This window comes from Ovis aries, chromosome 14, assembly GCF_016772045.2.
Source record: "Ovis aries strain OAR_USU_Benz2616 breed Rambouillet chromosome 14, ARS-UI_Ramb_v3.0, whole genome shotgun sequence".
Classification (NCBI taxonomy): domain Eukaryota; kingdom Metazoa; phylum Chordata; class Mammalia; order Artiodactyla; family Bovidae; genus Ovis; species Ovis aries.
Genome location: NC_056067.1, coordinates 58,814,680 through 58,827,871, shown reverse-complemented (window position 1 = coordinate 58,827,871; position 13,192 = coordinate 58,814,680). Strand labels below are relative to the sequence as shown.

Sequence of the window (13,192 nt, the reverse complement as noted above, 5' to 3'; positions counted from 1 at the left end):
AGACTACTTGTTGGGAAAGGAATAGTGACTTTATTCAGAGAGCCAGGAGACCAAAAAGATGGCGGACTACTGTCCCAAAGAATCATATTTGCTGAGGTAGAATTCAGGTTTCTTTTACACAAAAAGATCTCTATAGCTTCTCTTCAAATATGGACTGACTGCAGTTGCTGAGTACCTGAACTAAAGTCATCAGAGAATACATAGAGTGAAAAAGGTAAAGGATTTGCCACAACCACTGAGTCTGGGAAGTATGGCCCCACTATGTCCCTATCTTGTGACTTTTGGGTAAGATCCTTGCCACACACGTTACATTGCTGTGTGTTTTCTCCAGGATAAATACTCTGATACTACTGGTGAGATGTGAGGATAGGGTTATTTATTTTTTAACAATTGTGAAATTGGTGAGGAATCTTTCTAGAATGAATTCATGTTCTAAAGACCTGACTAATCAATACATATATATCTGGCTTCTATCCAGTATGAATTTTCTCATAAAGCCTAAGATGTTGCCACACTCATGATATTTGTATGGTTTCTCAGTAGGATGAATTCTCTGAGCAACAGTAGGGTGTGAATTTTGAAGACTTCTACCATATACCACATTCACATGAGTTTCTCTCATGTATGGATTTTCTGATGTTTAGTGAGTGCTGAGACCTGAGAAAAGGATTTTCCACACTCGAAACATTTGAAAGGTTTCTCTATATGTATTCTCCAAACTTGCCACACTCATTACATCTGAAAGGTCTCTCTCCAGTATGAATTCTCCAGTGAAGTTGAAGATGTGGTTTTTGACCGAAGACTTATCCACACTCATCACATTTGTAAGCTTTCTCACCAGTATGAACTGTCTGATGCCTTAAAAGGGTTGACTTTTCAGGAAAGGCCTCACCACACTCATCACATTTGTAAGGTTTCTCTCCAGTATGAACTGTCTGATGCCTTAAAAGGGTTGACTTTAGATGAAAGGCCTTGCCACATTGATCACATTTGTAAGGTTTCTCTCCAGTATGAAATGTCTGATGACTTAAAAGGGTTGACTTTTCACGAAAGGCCTTGCCACACTCATCACATTTGTAAGGTTTCTGACCAGTATGAACTATCTGATGCCTTAAAAGGGTTGACTTTATACCAATGGCCATTCCAAAAACATCACATTTGTAAGGTTTCTCTCCAGTATGAACCGTCCGAAGACGAGCAAGCTTCGAATTTTGGCCGAAGACTTTGTCACATATGTCACATTTAAATAATTTCTTTCCTGTATGAATTTTCTTCTGTCTCCTGAGGTATGAGCTGTCAGTAAAGGCCTTGCCACACTCATCACGAGGTTTCTCTCCAGTATGAACTCTCTGATGACCTAAAAGGGTTGACTTTACACGAAAGGCCTTGCCACACTCATCACATTTGTAAGGTTTCTCTCCAGTATGAACTGTCTGATGCCTTAAAAGGCTTGATTTTAGACGAAAGACCTTGCCACACTCATCACATTTGTAATGTTTCTCTCCAGTATGAACTGTCTGATGACTTAAAAGGGTTGACTTTACACAAAAGGCCTTGCCACACTGATCACATTTGTAAGGTCTCTCTCCAGTATGAACTGTCTGATGATTTAAAAGGGTTACCTTTAGACGAAAGGCCTTGCCACACTGATCACATTTGTAAGGTTTCTCTCCAGTATGAACTGTCTGATGACTTAGAAGGTTTGACTTTAGACGAAAGGCCGTGCCACACTCATCACATTTGTAAGGTTTCTGTCCAGTATGAACTGTCTGATGCCTTCAACGGGTTGACTTTAGACAAAAGGCCTTGCCACACTCATCACATATATAACGTTTCTCTCCAGTATGAACTGTCTGATGACTTAAAAGGGTTGAATTTTGGCCTAAGAGTTTGTCACATATATCACATTTAAATAATTTGTTTCCTGTATGAATTTTGTTATGTTTCCTGAGGTTTGAGCTCTGAGCAAAGGCCTTGCCACAGTCAGCACATTTGTAAGGTTTCTCTCCAGTATGAACTCTCTGATGACCTAAAAGGGTTGACTTTACACGAAAGGCCTTGCCACACTCATCACATTTGTAAGGTTTCTCTCCAGTATGAACTGTCTGATGCCTTAAAAGGCTTGATTTTAGACGAAAGACCTTGCCACACTCATCACATTTGTAATGTTTCTCTCCAGTATGAACTGTCTGATGACTTAAAAGGGTTGACTTTACACAAAAGGCCTTGCCACACTCATCACATTTGTAAGGTTTCTCTCCAGTATGAACTGTCTGATGACTTAAAAGCTTTGACTTTAGACGAAAGGCTGTGCCACACTCATCACATTTGTAAGGTTTCTCTCCAGTATGAACTGTCTGATGCCTTAAAAGGATTGACTTTAGACGAAAGGCCTTGCCACACTCATCACATTTGTAAGGTTTCTCTCCAGTATGAACTGTCTGATGACTTAAAAGGGTTGACTTTACACAAAAGGCCTTGCCACACTCACCACATTTGTAAGGTTTCTCTCCAGTATGAACTCTCCGATGACCTAAAAGGGTTGACTTTACACAAAAGGCCTTGCCACACTCATCACATTTGTAAGGTTTCTCTCCAGTATGTACTGTCTGATGACTTAAAATGCTTGACTTTACACGAAAGGCCATGCCACACTCATCACATTTGTAACGTTTCTCTCCAGTATGAATTGTCAGATGACTTAAAAAAGTTACCTTTAGACGAAAGGCCTTGCCACACTCATCACATTTGTAAGGTTTCTCTCCAGTATGAATTGTCAGATGACTTAAAAAGGTTACCTTTAGACGAAAGGCCTTGCCACACTCATCACATTTGTATGGTTTCTCACCAGTATGAACTGTCTGATGACTTAAAAGGGTTGACTTTACACGAAAGGCCATGCCACACTCATCACATTTGTAAGGTTTCTCTCCAGTATGAACCCTCTGATGACGAGCAAGGTTTGAATTTTGGCTGAAGACTTTGTCACATATATCACATTTAAATAATTTCTTTCCTGTATGAATTTTCTTATGTCTCTTGAGGTGTGAGCTGTGAGTAAAGGCCTTGACACACTCATCACATTTGTAAGGTTTTTCCCTGTGTGCTTTGAGTTCTTCTCTTATTCCTGAAGGATTCATGAAATCATTTCCATATATATTAGAAACACTGGTTTGGACACAGGGAGGAATTCTTTGAACTGGTGAAAATGAGAAACTGTTGTTGACAGAACTCTTAACTTCATTATATTCAGAAATTATTCTGCCAGTTTGAAACATCTGCAGTTTATCCAGAAAGTTAAATCCAAACCTCTTTCCAAAGGGCTTGATGCCTGTATCCTTCCTATCATGCGAATCTCTTCCATCAGGCACATTTCCAAAAACGCTTATAGGTGTGCCTTTGTAATTTATTTTGTCATCACTCCCCTGACACTCAAAGTCACACATATTTTCCTGACTTTCCCAAAGATGAAAAAGTTTTATTTCACAGCTCTCAGGACTTGCCAGCATCAATGTATGGAATGTTTCTAGTTTATCACTGTTCGCTGTGGGTTGTAAATGCTTCATCACATGTGTAGGAGAGATATCTACAAGATAAAAAGAACCATAGGTATCCTGCTCACAATAACTCAAAAATAAATGTTTCATGTTGAATATATATTACATCAAAAGTAATACATCAAGTTATGAAACACCATAATGATCATCTTAAGTCTTTAGAAACACTAAAGGAATAGAATTCTTAACTTAAGAAAGCATAACATAAATTCACCGTTAAGGTAGCCTAGTTTTAAAAACCATATGCCAAACACTCACATTGGACAATCTTATGCCAACTCTCAAACAGAGTGTTTTTCTACCAGGGCCCTTAGGAACATATCAATCAACGGCTGTCTCAAATTGAAAACAAAATATTACACTATCATTGTATTCTGCAAACTTACTGCACATAAATTCTAAACAATATATTATATATTGTAACAGTAAATAATCCAAAACCAAGCTTACACACCTAATAATTAACTTTTCATAATTGGTTGTTTACAATTGAAAACAAATGAGAAAATGAAGAATACTACTAAAACAATTATTTGAAACAACATAGTTTTCTAAATCTGCTATAGAACTACATACCTAAAAAGAAAAGGCATTTTATAATGTTAACAAGTGGTATGTGTCAGCTGTATTGCAGAATACACGCTAAAAGACCATCATCTGTAAATGACACATAAATTAAGACGTAAAATATTCACCGGTTTTCTAACAGCCAATAAACAATGCAACCCCCACCTATATTGCTGTTGTTCAGTTGCTCAGTCGTGTTTGCCTCTTTGGGACACTGTGGACTGTAGCGAACCAGACTCCTCTGTCCATGGGATTTCCCAGGCTAGAATAGTGGAGTGGGTTGCCATTTCCTTCTCCATGGGATCTTCCTGACTCAGGAATCAAACCTGCATCTTCTGCATTAAAGGGTGAATTCTTTACCACTGAGCCACCAAGCAAGGCTAATCTCTAGCCATGCACTATTCTTAATTACCTAGTTTAATGGCACCAAAATATAATAAATAAAAAGTGAGTGCTTTGTGTATTTATTGACTAGGGTCAGACACAATATTGCTGAAAAATGTTGCAAGTGAAATGCATACAAAATATAATGTAGTTGAGGTTTGACAGAAAACAAAATTCGGTAAAGCCATTATCCTTCAATTAAAAAATAAATAAAATTTTAAGAAGATATAATGTAGAGCTAGAACAAATAATTTCACAATTTGTATGGAAATACAAAAAACCTCAAATAGCCAAAGCAATCTTGAGAAAGAAGAATGGAACGGGAGGAATCAACCTGCCTGACTTCAGGCTCTACTACAAAGCCACAGTCAACAAGACAGTATGGTACTGGCACAAAGACAGAAATATAGATCAATGGAACAAAACAGTAAGCCCAGAGATAAATCCACGCACCTATAGACACCTTATCTTTGACAAAAGAGGCAAGAATATACAATGGTTAAAGACACTCTCTTTAACAAGTGGTGCTGGGAAAACTGGTCACCACTTGTAAAAGAAACTAGATCACTTTCTAACACCATACACAAATATAAATTCAAAATGGATTAAAGATCTAAACAGATGACCAGAAACTATAAAACTCCTAGAGGAGCACGTAGGCAAAACACTGTCCGACATACATCACAGCAGGATCCTCTATGACCCACCTCCCAGAATTTTGGAAATAAAAGCAAAAATAAACAAATGGGACATAATTAAACTTAAAAGCTTCTGCACAACAAAGGAAACTATAAGCAAGGTGAAAAGACAGCCATCAGAATGGGAGAAAATAATAGCAAATGAAGCAACTGACCAACAACCAACCTCAAAAATATACAAGCAACTCCTGCAGCTTAATTCCAGAAAAATAAACGACCCAATCAAAAAATGGGCCGAAGAACTAAATAGACATTTCTCCAAAGAGGACATATAGATGGCTAACAAACACATGAAAAGACACTCAACATCACTCTTTATCAGAGAAATGCAAATCAAAACCACAATGAGGTACCATTTCACACCAGTCAGAATGGCTGCGATCCAAAAGTCTACAAGCAATAAATGCTGGAGAGGGTGTAGAGAAAAGGGAACCCTGTTACACTGTTGGTGGGAATGCAAACTAGTACAGCCACTATGGAGAACAGTGTGGAGATTCCTTAAAAAACTGGAAATAGAACTGCCTTATGACCCAGCAATCCCACTGCTGGGAATAAAAACCAAGCAAACCAGAATTGAAAGAGATACGTGTACCCCAGTGTTCACTGCAGCACTGTTTATAATAGCCAGGACATGGAAGCAACCTAGATGTCCGTTAGCAGATGAACAGATAAGAAGGCTGTGGTACACATACACAATGGAGTATTACTCAGCCATTAAAGGAATTCATTTGAATCAGTTCTAATGAGGTGGATGAAACTGAACCCTATTATAGAGTGAAGTAAGCCAGGAAGAAAAACACCAATACAATATACTAACGCATATACATGGAATTCAGAAAGATGGTATAACGATAACCCTATATGCGAGACAGCAAAAGAAACATAGATGTATAGAACAGGCTTTTGGACTCTGTGGGAGAGGGAAAGGGTGGGATGATTTGGGAGAATGGCATTGAGACACGTATAATATCATATATGAAATGAATCACGAGTCTAGGTTTCATGCATGATACTGGATACTTGGGGCTGGTGCACAGGGATGACCCAGGGGGATGCTACGGGGAATGGGGAGGGAGCGGGCTTCAGGATGGGGAACACGTGTATACCTGTGGTGGACACATGTTGATGTATGGCAAAACCAATACAATATTGTAAAGTAATTAACCTCCAATGAAAATAAATAAATTTATATTAAAAAAGATATAATGTAGATAAAGTCATATCCTAAAGAACATGACAGAATATAGATATTACCTTTTTTAAACAAATAAAATTTTGAGTATTTACTATAAAACATGTACTACTGATAGCACTAATTTGCTTTAAAAGGCCTGAGGTAAATTAACATGTTATTCTCTAATCAGAGCAGGAGACACACCCAATTGGCCCACAAAGTGGTAAGAGAACCAGGATATGAATCTGAACCTACTGGGACAACTGAAAAAACTTATTTGTAAACATGACCACCCAACAAACGAATAGACTAGAAAATATTTCAAAAAAATAAAAATAAAAGAAACTTAGAAGGAAAATATCAAGGAAGATATAAGACAAAAGAAGTCTGTTTAACTATTGTTCAACCATCCCATCTCAAAATGGGTTGTGAGCCATCATGGATGCACAGAGTGATTTAGGTCATGTCCTGAGAAACGTGTTCAATAAATGATCAGAGAGAATCTTTACAGTGAGAGTATGTAGAAGGTGGAGGGATGTGACAGGTAAGAACAATGTTTCCATCCATATCAAGGTACTATGTGAGGACTGGTCAGGACTAAGAAAGGGTCTGCGTAGAGCATAGGGTACACAGGTTTATGCCAGATACCAGCTTGTGACTGCATGTCTTTGTGAAAATAACTGAGAGCGCAAACTAATATACTGAACTTAAAAGAAAACAACTGGTTCAGCAAGTTTATGGGCATTATACTATGGGTATGGGACAGAAACAAGAGAGGTTTTAAAAGTGATTATGATATATAGAGAAAGCAGGATAATACCTGTTATACTATTTACAATGTAATGTATCCAACTCTGATTTTATAACTTACAATGGAATGCTTATATTCAAGAAAAGCATACACAATATTCCAGGATATTGTGTAAGAATCTTATTAGCAGAAATCAGAAGGAAAATCCAGGAAAAAGCTATCTAAACCTGAGTTCCTCTGCCAAGTATGATTAACCTCTCTATTGGACATTTACTTCGTTTCTTCTTCCACACATGGTCATCTCAAGATCAAGGAGTATCAAAGGAAAGGAGGGATTGACACTGACTCTGGAAGACCTTCCCAGTTACAAAAGCCTTTCTGAGGCATCCAACTCTTTTTTGTAGAAAAAGGCTTTATTCTCCTAGACCTTCCCTGAGTTCAAAAGAGCAGATTCAAACAGTTACTAATACATTAAAGGACATTAAAGGATCATACCACGATCAAGTGGGATTTATTGCAGGGATGCAAGATTTCTCAATATCCACAAGTTCATCACTATGATACACCACAGTAACAGTCGAAGACTAAAACCATATGATCATCAATAGACGCAGAAAAGGTTCTGACAAAATTCAAGTGCCATTTCTGATAAAAACCCTTCAGAAAGTCAGCACAGATGGACCCTACCTCAACATAATTAAGACTGTATATGTCAAACACACAGCTAACATCATACTCAGCAGGGAAAAACTGAAAGCACTCCCCTTAACAACATGAATAAGACAAGAATGTTCACTATTGCCACTTTTATTCAACATATTTTTGGAAGTCCTAGCCACAACAATCAGAAAAAATAAATAGATAAATAAAAGGAATTTAAGGTAAAAAAAATAAAGGAGAAGTAAAACTGTCACTATGATGCTACACATAGAAAATCCCGAAGATGCCACCAGATGACTACTAGACCTCATCAATGAACAGAGTAAACGTGCTGGATACAAAGTATATAGAAAACTGCTGCATTTCTATACGCTAACAAGGATATGTCAGAAAGTGAAATTAATGAAACAATCCCATTCACCATCTCAGAGAAAAGAATACAATTCTAAGGAATAAACCTACCTAAAAAGTCAAAAGAACTGTACTCATAAAACTATAAGATGCTGATGACTGATACCAAAGATGACATAAACAGATGGGACAAACATATACCATGTTCTTGGACTGAAAGAAGTAACACTGTCACAATGACCATACTATCCAAGGCAATCTACATAGTCAATGCAACCCTTCTCAAATTAACAATGACATATTTCATAAAACAAAGAAAAACTTACTTTGTACCAAAATACAAAAGACTCTGATATCTAAAATGATCTTGAGAAAGAAGAACAGAGCTGGAGGAATCATGTTCCCTGAGTGCAGACTATACTATCAACTCACAGTCAACAAAGTGAAAGTGAAGTCGCTCAGTTGTGTCCAACTCTTTGTGACCCCATCAACTGTAGACTACCAGGTTCCTCTGTCCATGGGATTTTCCAGGCAAGAATACTGAAGTGGGTTGCCATTTCCTTCTCCAGCAGATCTTCCTGACCCAGGAACTGAACCTGGGTCTTCTGCATTGTAGGCAGATGGCTTTACCATCTGAGTCACCACAGAAGTGGTATGATGATGGCACAAAACAGAAACACAGATCAGTAGAACAGGACAGAAAACCCAGAAATAAACCAATTTACTCAGAGTCAATTATTCTATAACAAAGGAGGAAAGAATATAGAATGAAGAAGTCTCTTTAATAAGTGATGCTGGGATAAATGGATAGTTACATGGAAAAGAATGAAATTACAACATTCTCTAACACCACATACAAAAATAATCTCAAATTGTGTGAAACATCTAAATGCCAGACCAGATACTATAAAATTCATAGTGGAAAACAAATGCAAAACACTGACATAAATGTCAGCAAAATTTTTTTGAATCTATCTCTTAGAGTCATGGTAATAAAAGCAAAATCAAACAAATGAGACCTAATTAAATTTAAAACCTTTTTGCAAAGCAAAGGAAACCAAAAAAGAACAAAAATTCAACTTTTGCACTAGGAGACTATATATGCAAATGATGCTATCTATAAGGGATTTATTTCCAAAATATAAAAACAGTTCATACAGCTTCATATCAAAACAAACCAACAAACAAACAACCCAGTCAAGAACTGGGCAGAAGATCAAAACAGATACTTCTCCAAAGGAGACAAACAGATGGCCAACAGTCACCTGAAAAGATGTTTGATGTCTCTACTTAGGAGAGAAATGCAAATCAAAATCACAAAAATGTATCACCTCACACTGGTCAGAATGACCACCATCAAAAAGTCTACAAACAATAAATGCTTGAGAGGGTGTGGAGAAAAGAGAACCCTTCTACAGTGTTGGAAGGAACATAAATTGGTACTGCCACTTTGGAGAATAGCATGGAGGTTCCATAAAGAACTAAAACTAGAGCTATCACATGAACCAGCAATTCCAATCCTGGGCATATATCCAGAAAGGATGAAAACTAATTCAAAATGATACATGCACCCCAATGTTTTTAGGAGCACTATTTATACCAGCCAAAACACGGCAGCAACCTAAATGTTCACTGACAGACAAAGGGATACAGAATATGTGGTGCATATATACAAGCGAATATTGTGAAGTGAAAGTAGCTCAGCCGTGTCCAACTCTTTAAGACCCCATGACCTGCAGCTGCCAGACTCCTGGTCCATGCAATTCTCCAGTCAAGAACAGTGGAATGGGTTGCCACCTCCACAGCATAAAACACAATGAAGTAATGCCTTTTATAGCAATATAGACAGACTTAGGGATTATTCTAAGTGAAATCAGACAGAGAAAGACAAATATCATAGGATATTATATGTTAAACTGAAATAAATGATACAAATGAACTTATGCACAAAATAAACTCACTGGAATATAAAACAAACTTATGGTTACCAAAGGGGATAGTACAGGATGGTGAGGGGGCAGGAAAGGGAGAGATAAATTACCAGTTTGAATATTTACAAACTAATGTATATACAAAATAGATAAAACAACAGGAACCTACGATACAGCTCAGGGAACTATATTGAGTATCTTGTAAACTGCTGTATACCTGAAACACAAAACTGTAAATTAACTATACCTAAAAAGTGGAGAAGGAAATGGCAACCCACTCCAGTATTCTTGCCTGGAGAATCCCAAGAACAGAGGAGCCTGGTGGGCTGCTGTCTATGGGGTCGCAGAGAGTCGGACACAGCTGAAGCGACTTGGCATGCATGCACTGGAGAAGGAAATGGCAACCCACGCCAGTGTTTTTGCCTGGAGAATCCCAGAAATAGAGGAGCCTGGTCGGCTGCAGTCTGTGAGGTCACACAGAGTCAGACACAATTGACGCAAAAGCAGCAGCAGCTGCATACCTAAAAAGAATGGTTAAAACAAAAACAAAAACACCTCTTGCAGAAATGTTCAAAGATGTTTCACAAGGGTGTAAAAACTACTAAATGGGGGAAGCAGTCTATGAAACAAGACATGTTGAAAAAACTGAATACCCACCAGCAAAAAACTTACTTGGAACATTATCTTACACTACAGACAAAAACCCGAAGAATTGATGCTTTTGAACTGTGGTGTTGGAGAAGACTCTTGAGAGTCCCTTGGACGGCAAGGAGATCCAACCAGTCCATTCTGAAGGAGATCAACCCTGGGATTTCTTTGGAGGAAATGATGCTGAAGCTGAAACTCCAGTACTTTGACCACCTCATGCGAAGAGTTGACTCACTGGAAAAGACTCATGCTGGGAAGGATTGGGGGCAGTAGGAGAAAGGGACGACCGAGGATGAGATGGCTGGATGGCATCACGGACTCAATGGACAGGAGTCTGAGTGAACTCCAGGAGATGGAGATGAACAGGGAGGCCTGGTGTGCTGTGATTCATGGGGTCGCAAAGAGTCGGACACGACTGACTGACTAAACTGAACTGACAGACAAAAACGAACTCAAAATGGTTCAAAGACCAAAACGTAAGTCCCAAATGTATAAAAATCCTAGAAGTAAACGTGCAGGAAATGTTTCTGGAAATTGGACCCACAAATGATTTACTAGATATAACACCAAAAGTACAGGCCACAAAATAAAACCAGATATTAATAAATTGAACTATATCAAAATTATAAACTACTCTGCATTAAAGTGCAGTGAGTTTGAAAAGACAATCAACAGTAAAAGAGAAAAGATGTGGAAATCATACATCTGATAGTAAGTGAGTACAAAGACTATATAAAGAATTTTAAGAGGGACTGATCACCAGTTCCACCATAGGGACTATTTCCCAATCAATCATCCAAAGCATTGCAAATACAAAACAGAAACACTAAGAGTAATACAGAATTTTGAACTCAATGATAAAATAAAAAAATACCTACAATGAACAGAACAACAGTGCACCCAATAGCCCCATAGATATGAGAATGTGAACTTGGACAAAGTTGTCCTGGGATAAATTCCCATATCATTTACAGAGGCTAAAATATATGGTCCTTGATACACATCAACAACACTGTCATGGTGCCCTTGACAGAGTCTCCAAAGCCAGAAAATAACCTGGAAAGACGTATCAGGCTCTCATGATACTTTCTCTCTCATCATCCTAGAACATACTGATCACTCTACTGGATAGCTTCAAGTGGTGACTTTGTACAAAGCAAGAGAATAACATTAGGAATAGTGTCTCCATCACAGTTTTCTGTTACCTACTAAATCCACCACACAGAGACTCAGAGGCTGCCAATTAAACATAGGTGGATTATCACAGCAAGGAAACCAGATAAAATTTCAGACCCTCAGGAATATATTTCAAAGAAATTGAAGAGGTAAAATGATACAAAGTAAGGAGAATGGAACATCAGGAACAGTTGACATTCCCAGACGGGGTAGAGCAGCACAAGAGTAAAACTAACACAACATGAAGGTCAGACATTACAGCATCTTGAGATGGGACCATGCGTTCAACCTACAGATGGCAAGCTAAGAGCGTACGAGATTCACGTATGCTCCCCTCGTAGGATCCAGGATCAAAAAGACGATCTCTCTACCCACTCTTACATTTTCCTAAGTAACAACCACAGAGGATCCAATCCACCAACTTGTCCCACTCCTAAATAGAAGAAAACAGTGCTTTTGAGATGCTCATTTTTCTTTATATGTTGTATTTTTGGCTACTTTTACATCACTCCCCACTGTCCAGAGCTTTTTCTCAGGCTCCAACGTGGAGATAATATTGAGATCAGAAACAGAAATTCTGGGACTTCCCTGGTGACCCAGTGGTTAAGACTCTGCATTTCCAATGCAGGAGGTGTAGGTTTGATCCTTAGTCAGGGAACTAAGATCCCACATGCAGAATGGTGCAGCCAAAAAATAGTAAACAAGCAAACAAAAACAAATAGATATTGAGTGTTATCAGAAGAAAGAAATCTAAAGTGACGTGAATTTTTTTAAACACTGAGCAAAAGTCAAAAGGTAGAAAATAGGAAATTGGGTTTTTAGGTATTTTTTTTTTAACATCTGCCAGTGAGCTCTGTACATAATTAAGCTCTGGGACAACCTTAGATACGACATGAAACAGACACAGCATCTGAAGAGGGTCAGTTTAACCTTGTGAAGCTGTGTCATGCCCCAGTCACCAGAACTCTCACATGAAAGACATCAGGGCCTCCCAAGGGGCACACAGGGAAAATGCAGATACCCAAGGGCAGCTCTGGAAGGAAGTCATCCTCACCCACAGACAGCAGGTTCCTGTAGGTCTCCAGCATCACGTCCCTGTACAAGGCCCTCTGAGCAGGATCCAGGAATTCCCACTCCTCCTGAGTGAATTTGATGGCCACATCCTCAGAGGTCAGTTGTTCCTGAAATGAAACCACATGTCATCAAAAGGGCCATGAAAAGTTCTCATTTTCATGCAAAAGAGAAAGGGCGGTAAGGGGTATGAATTGACTTGGTTGAAGTATGTGTTCTAACAG

General features: G+C 38.4%; 1 protein-coding gene across 1 annotated transcript in view; it reads right to left on the bottom strand.

Annotated features, from left to right (window-relative positions):
• Positions 1-359: 359 nt before the first annotated feature.
• The window catches only part of LOC114118024 (zinc finger protein 665-like), a 39,158-nt gene continuing 26,325 nt past the window's right edge, over positions 360-13,192 (bottom strand). The window contains 2 exon segments of the mRNA XM_060398875.1: positions 360-3,586; positions 12,952-13,078. Coding sequence (XP_060254858.1) covers positions 804-3,586; positions 12,952-13,078 — 2,910 coding nt within the window. The 3' untranslated portion in view covers positions 360-803.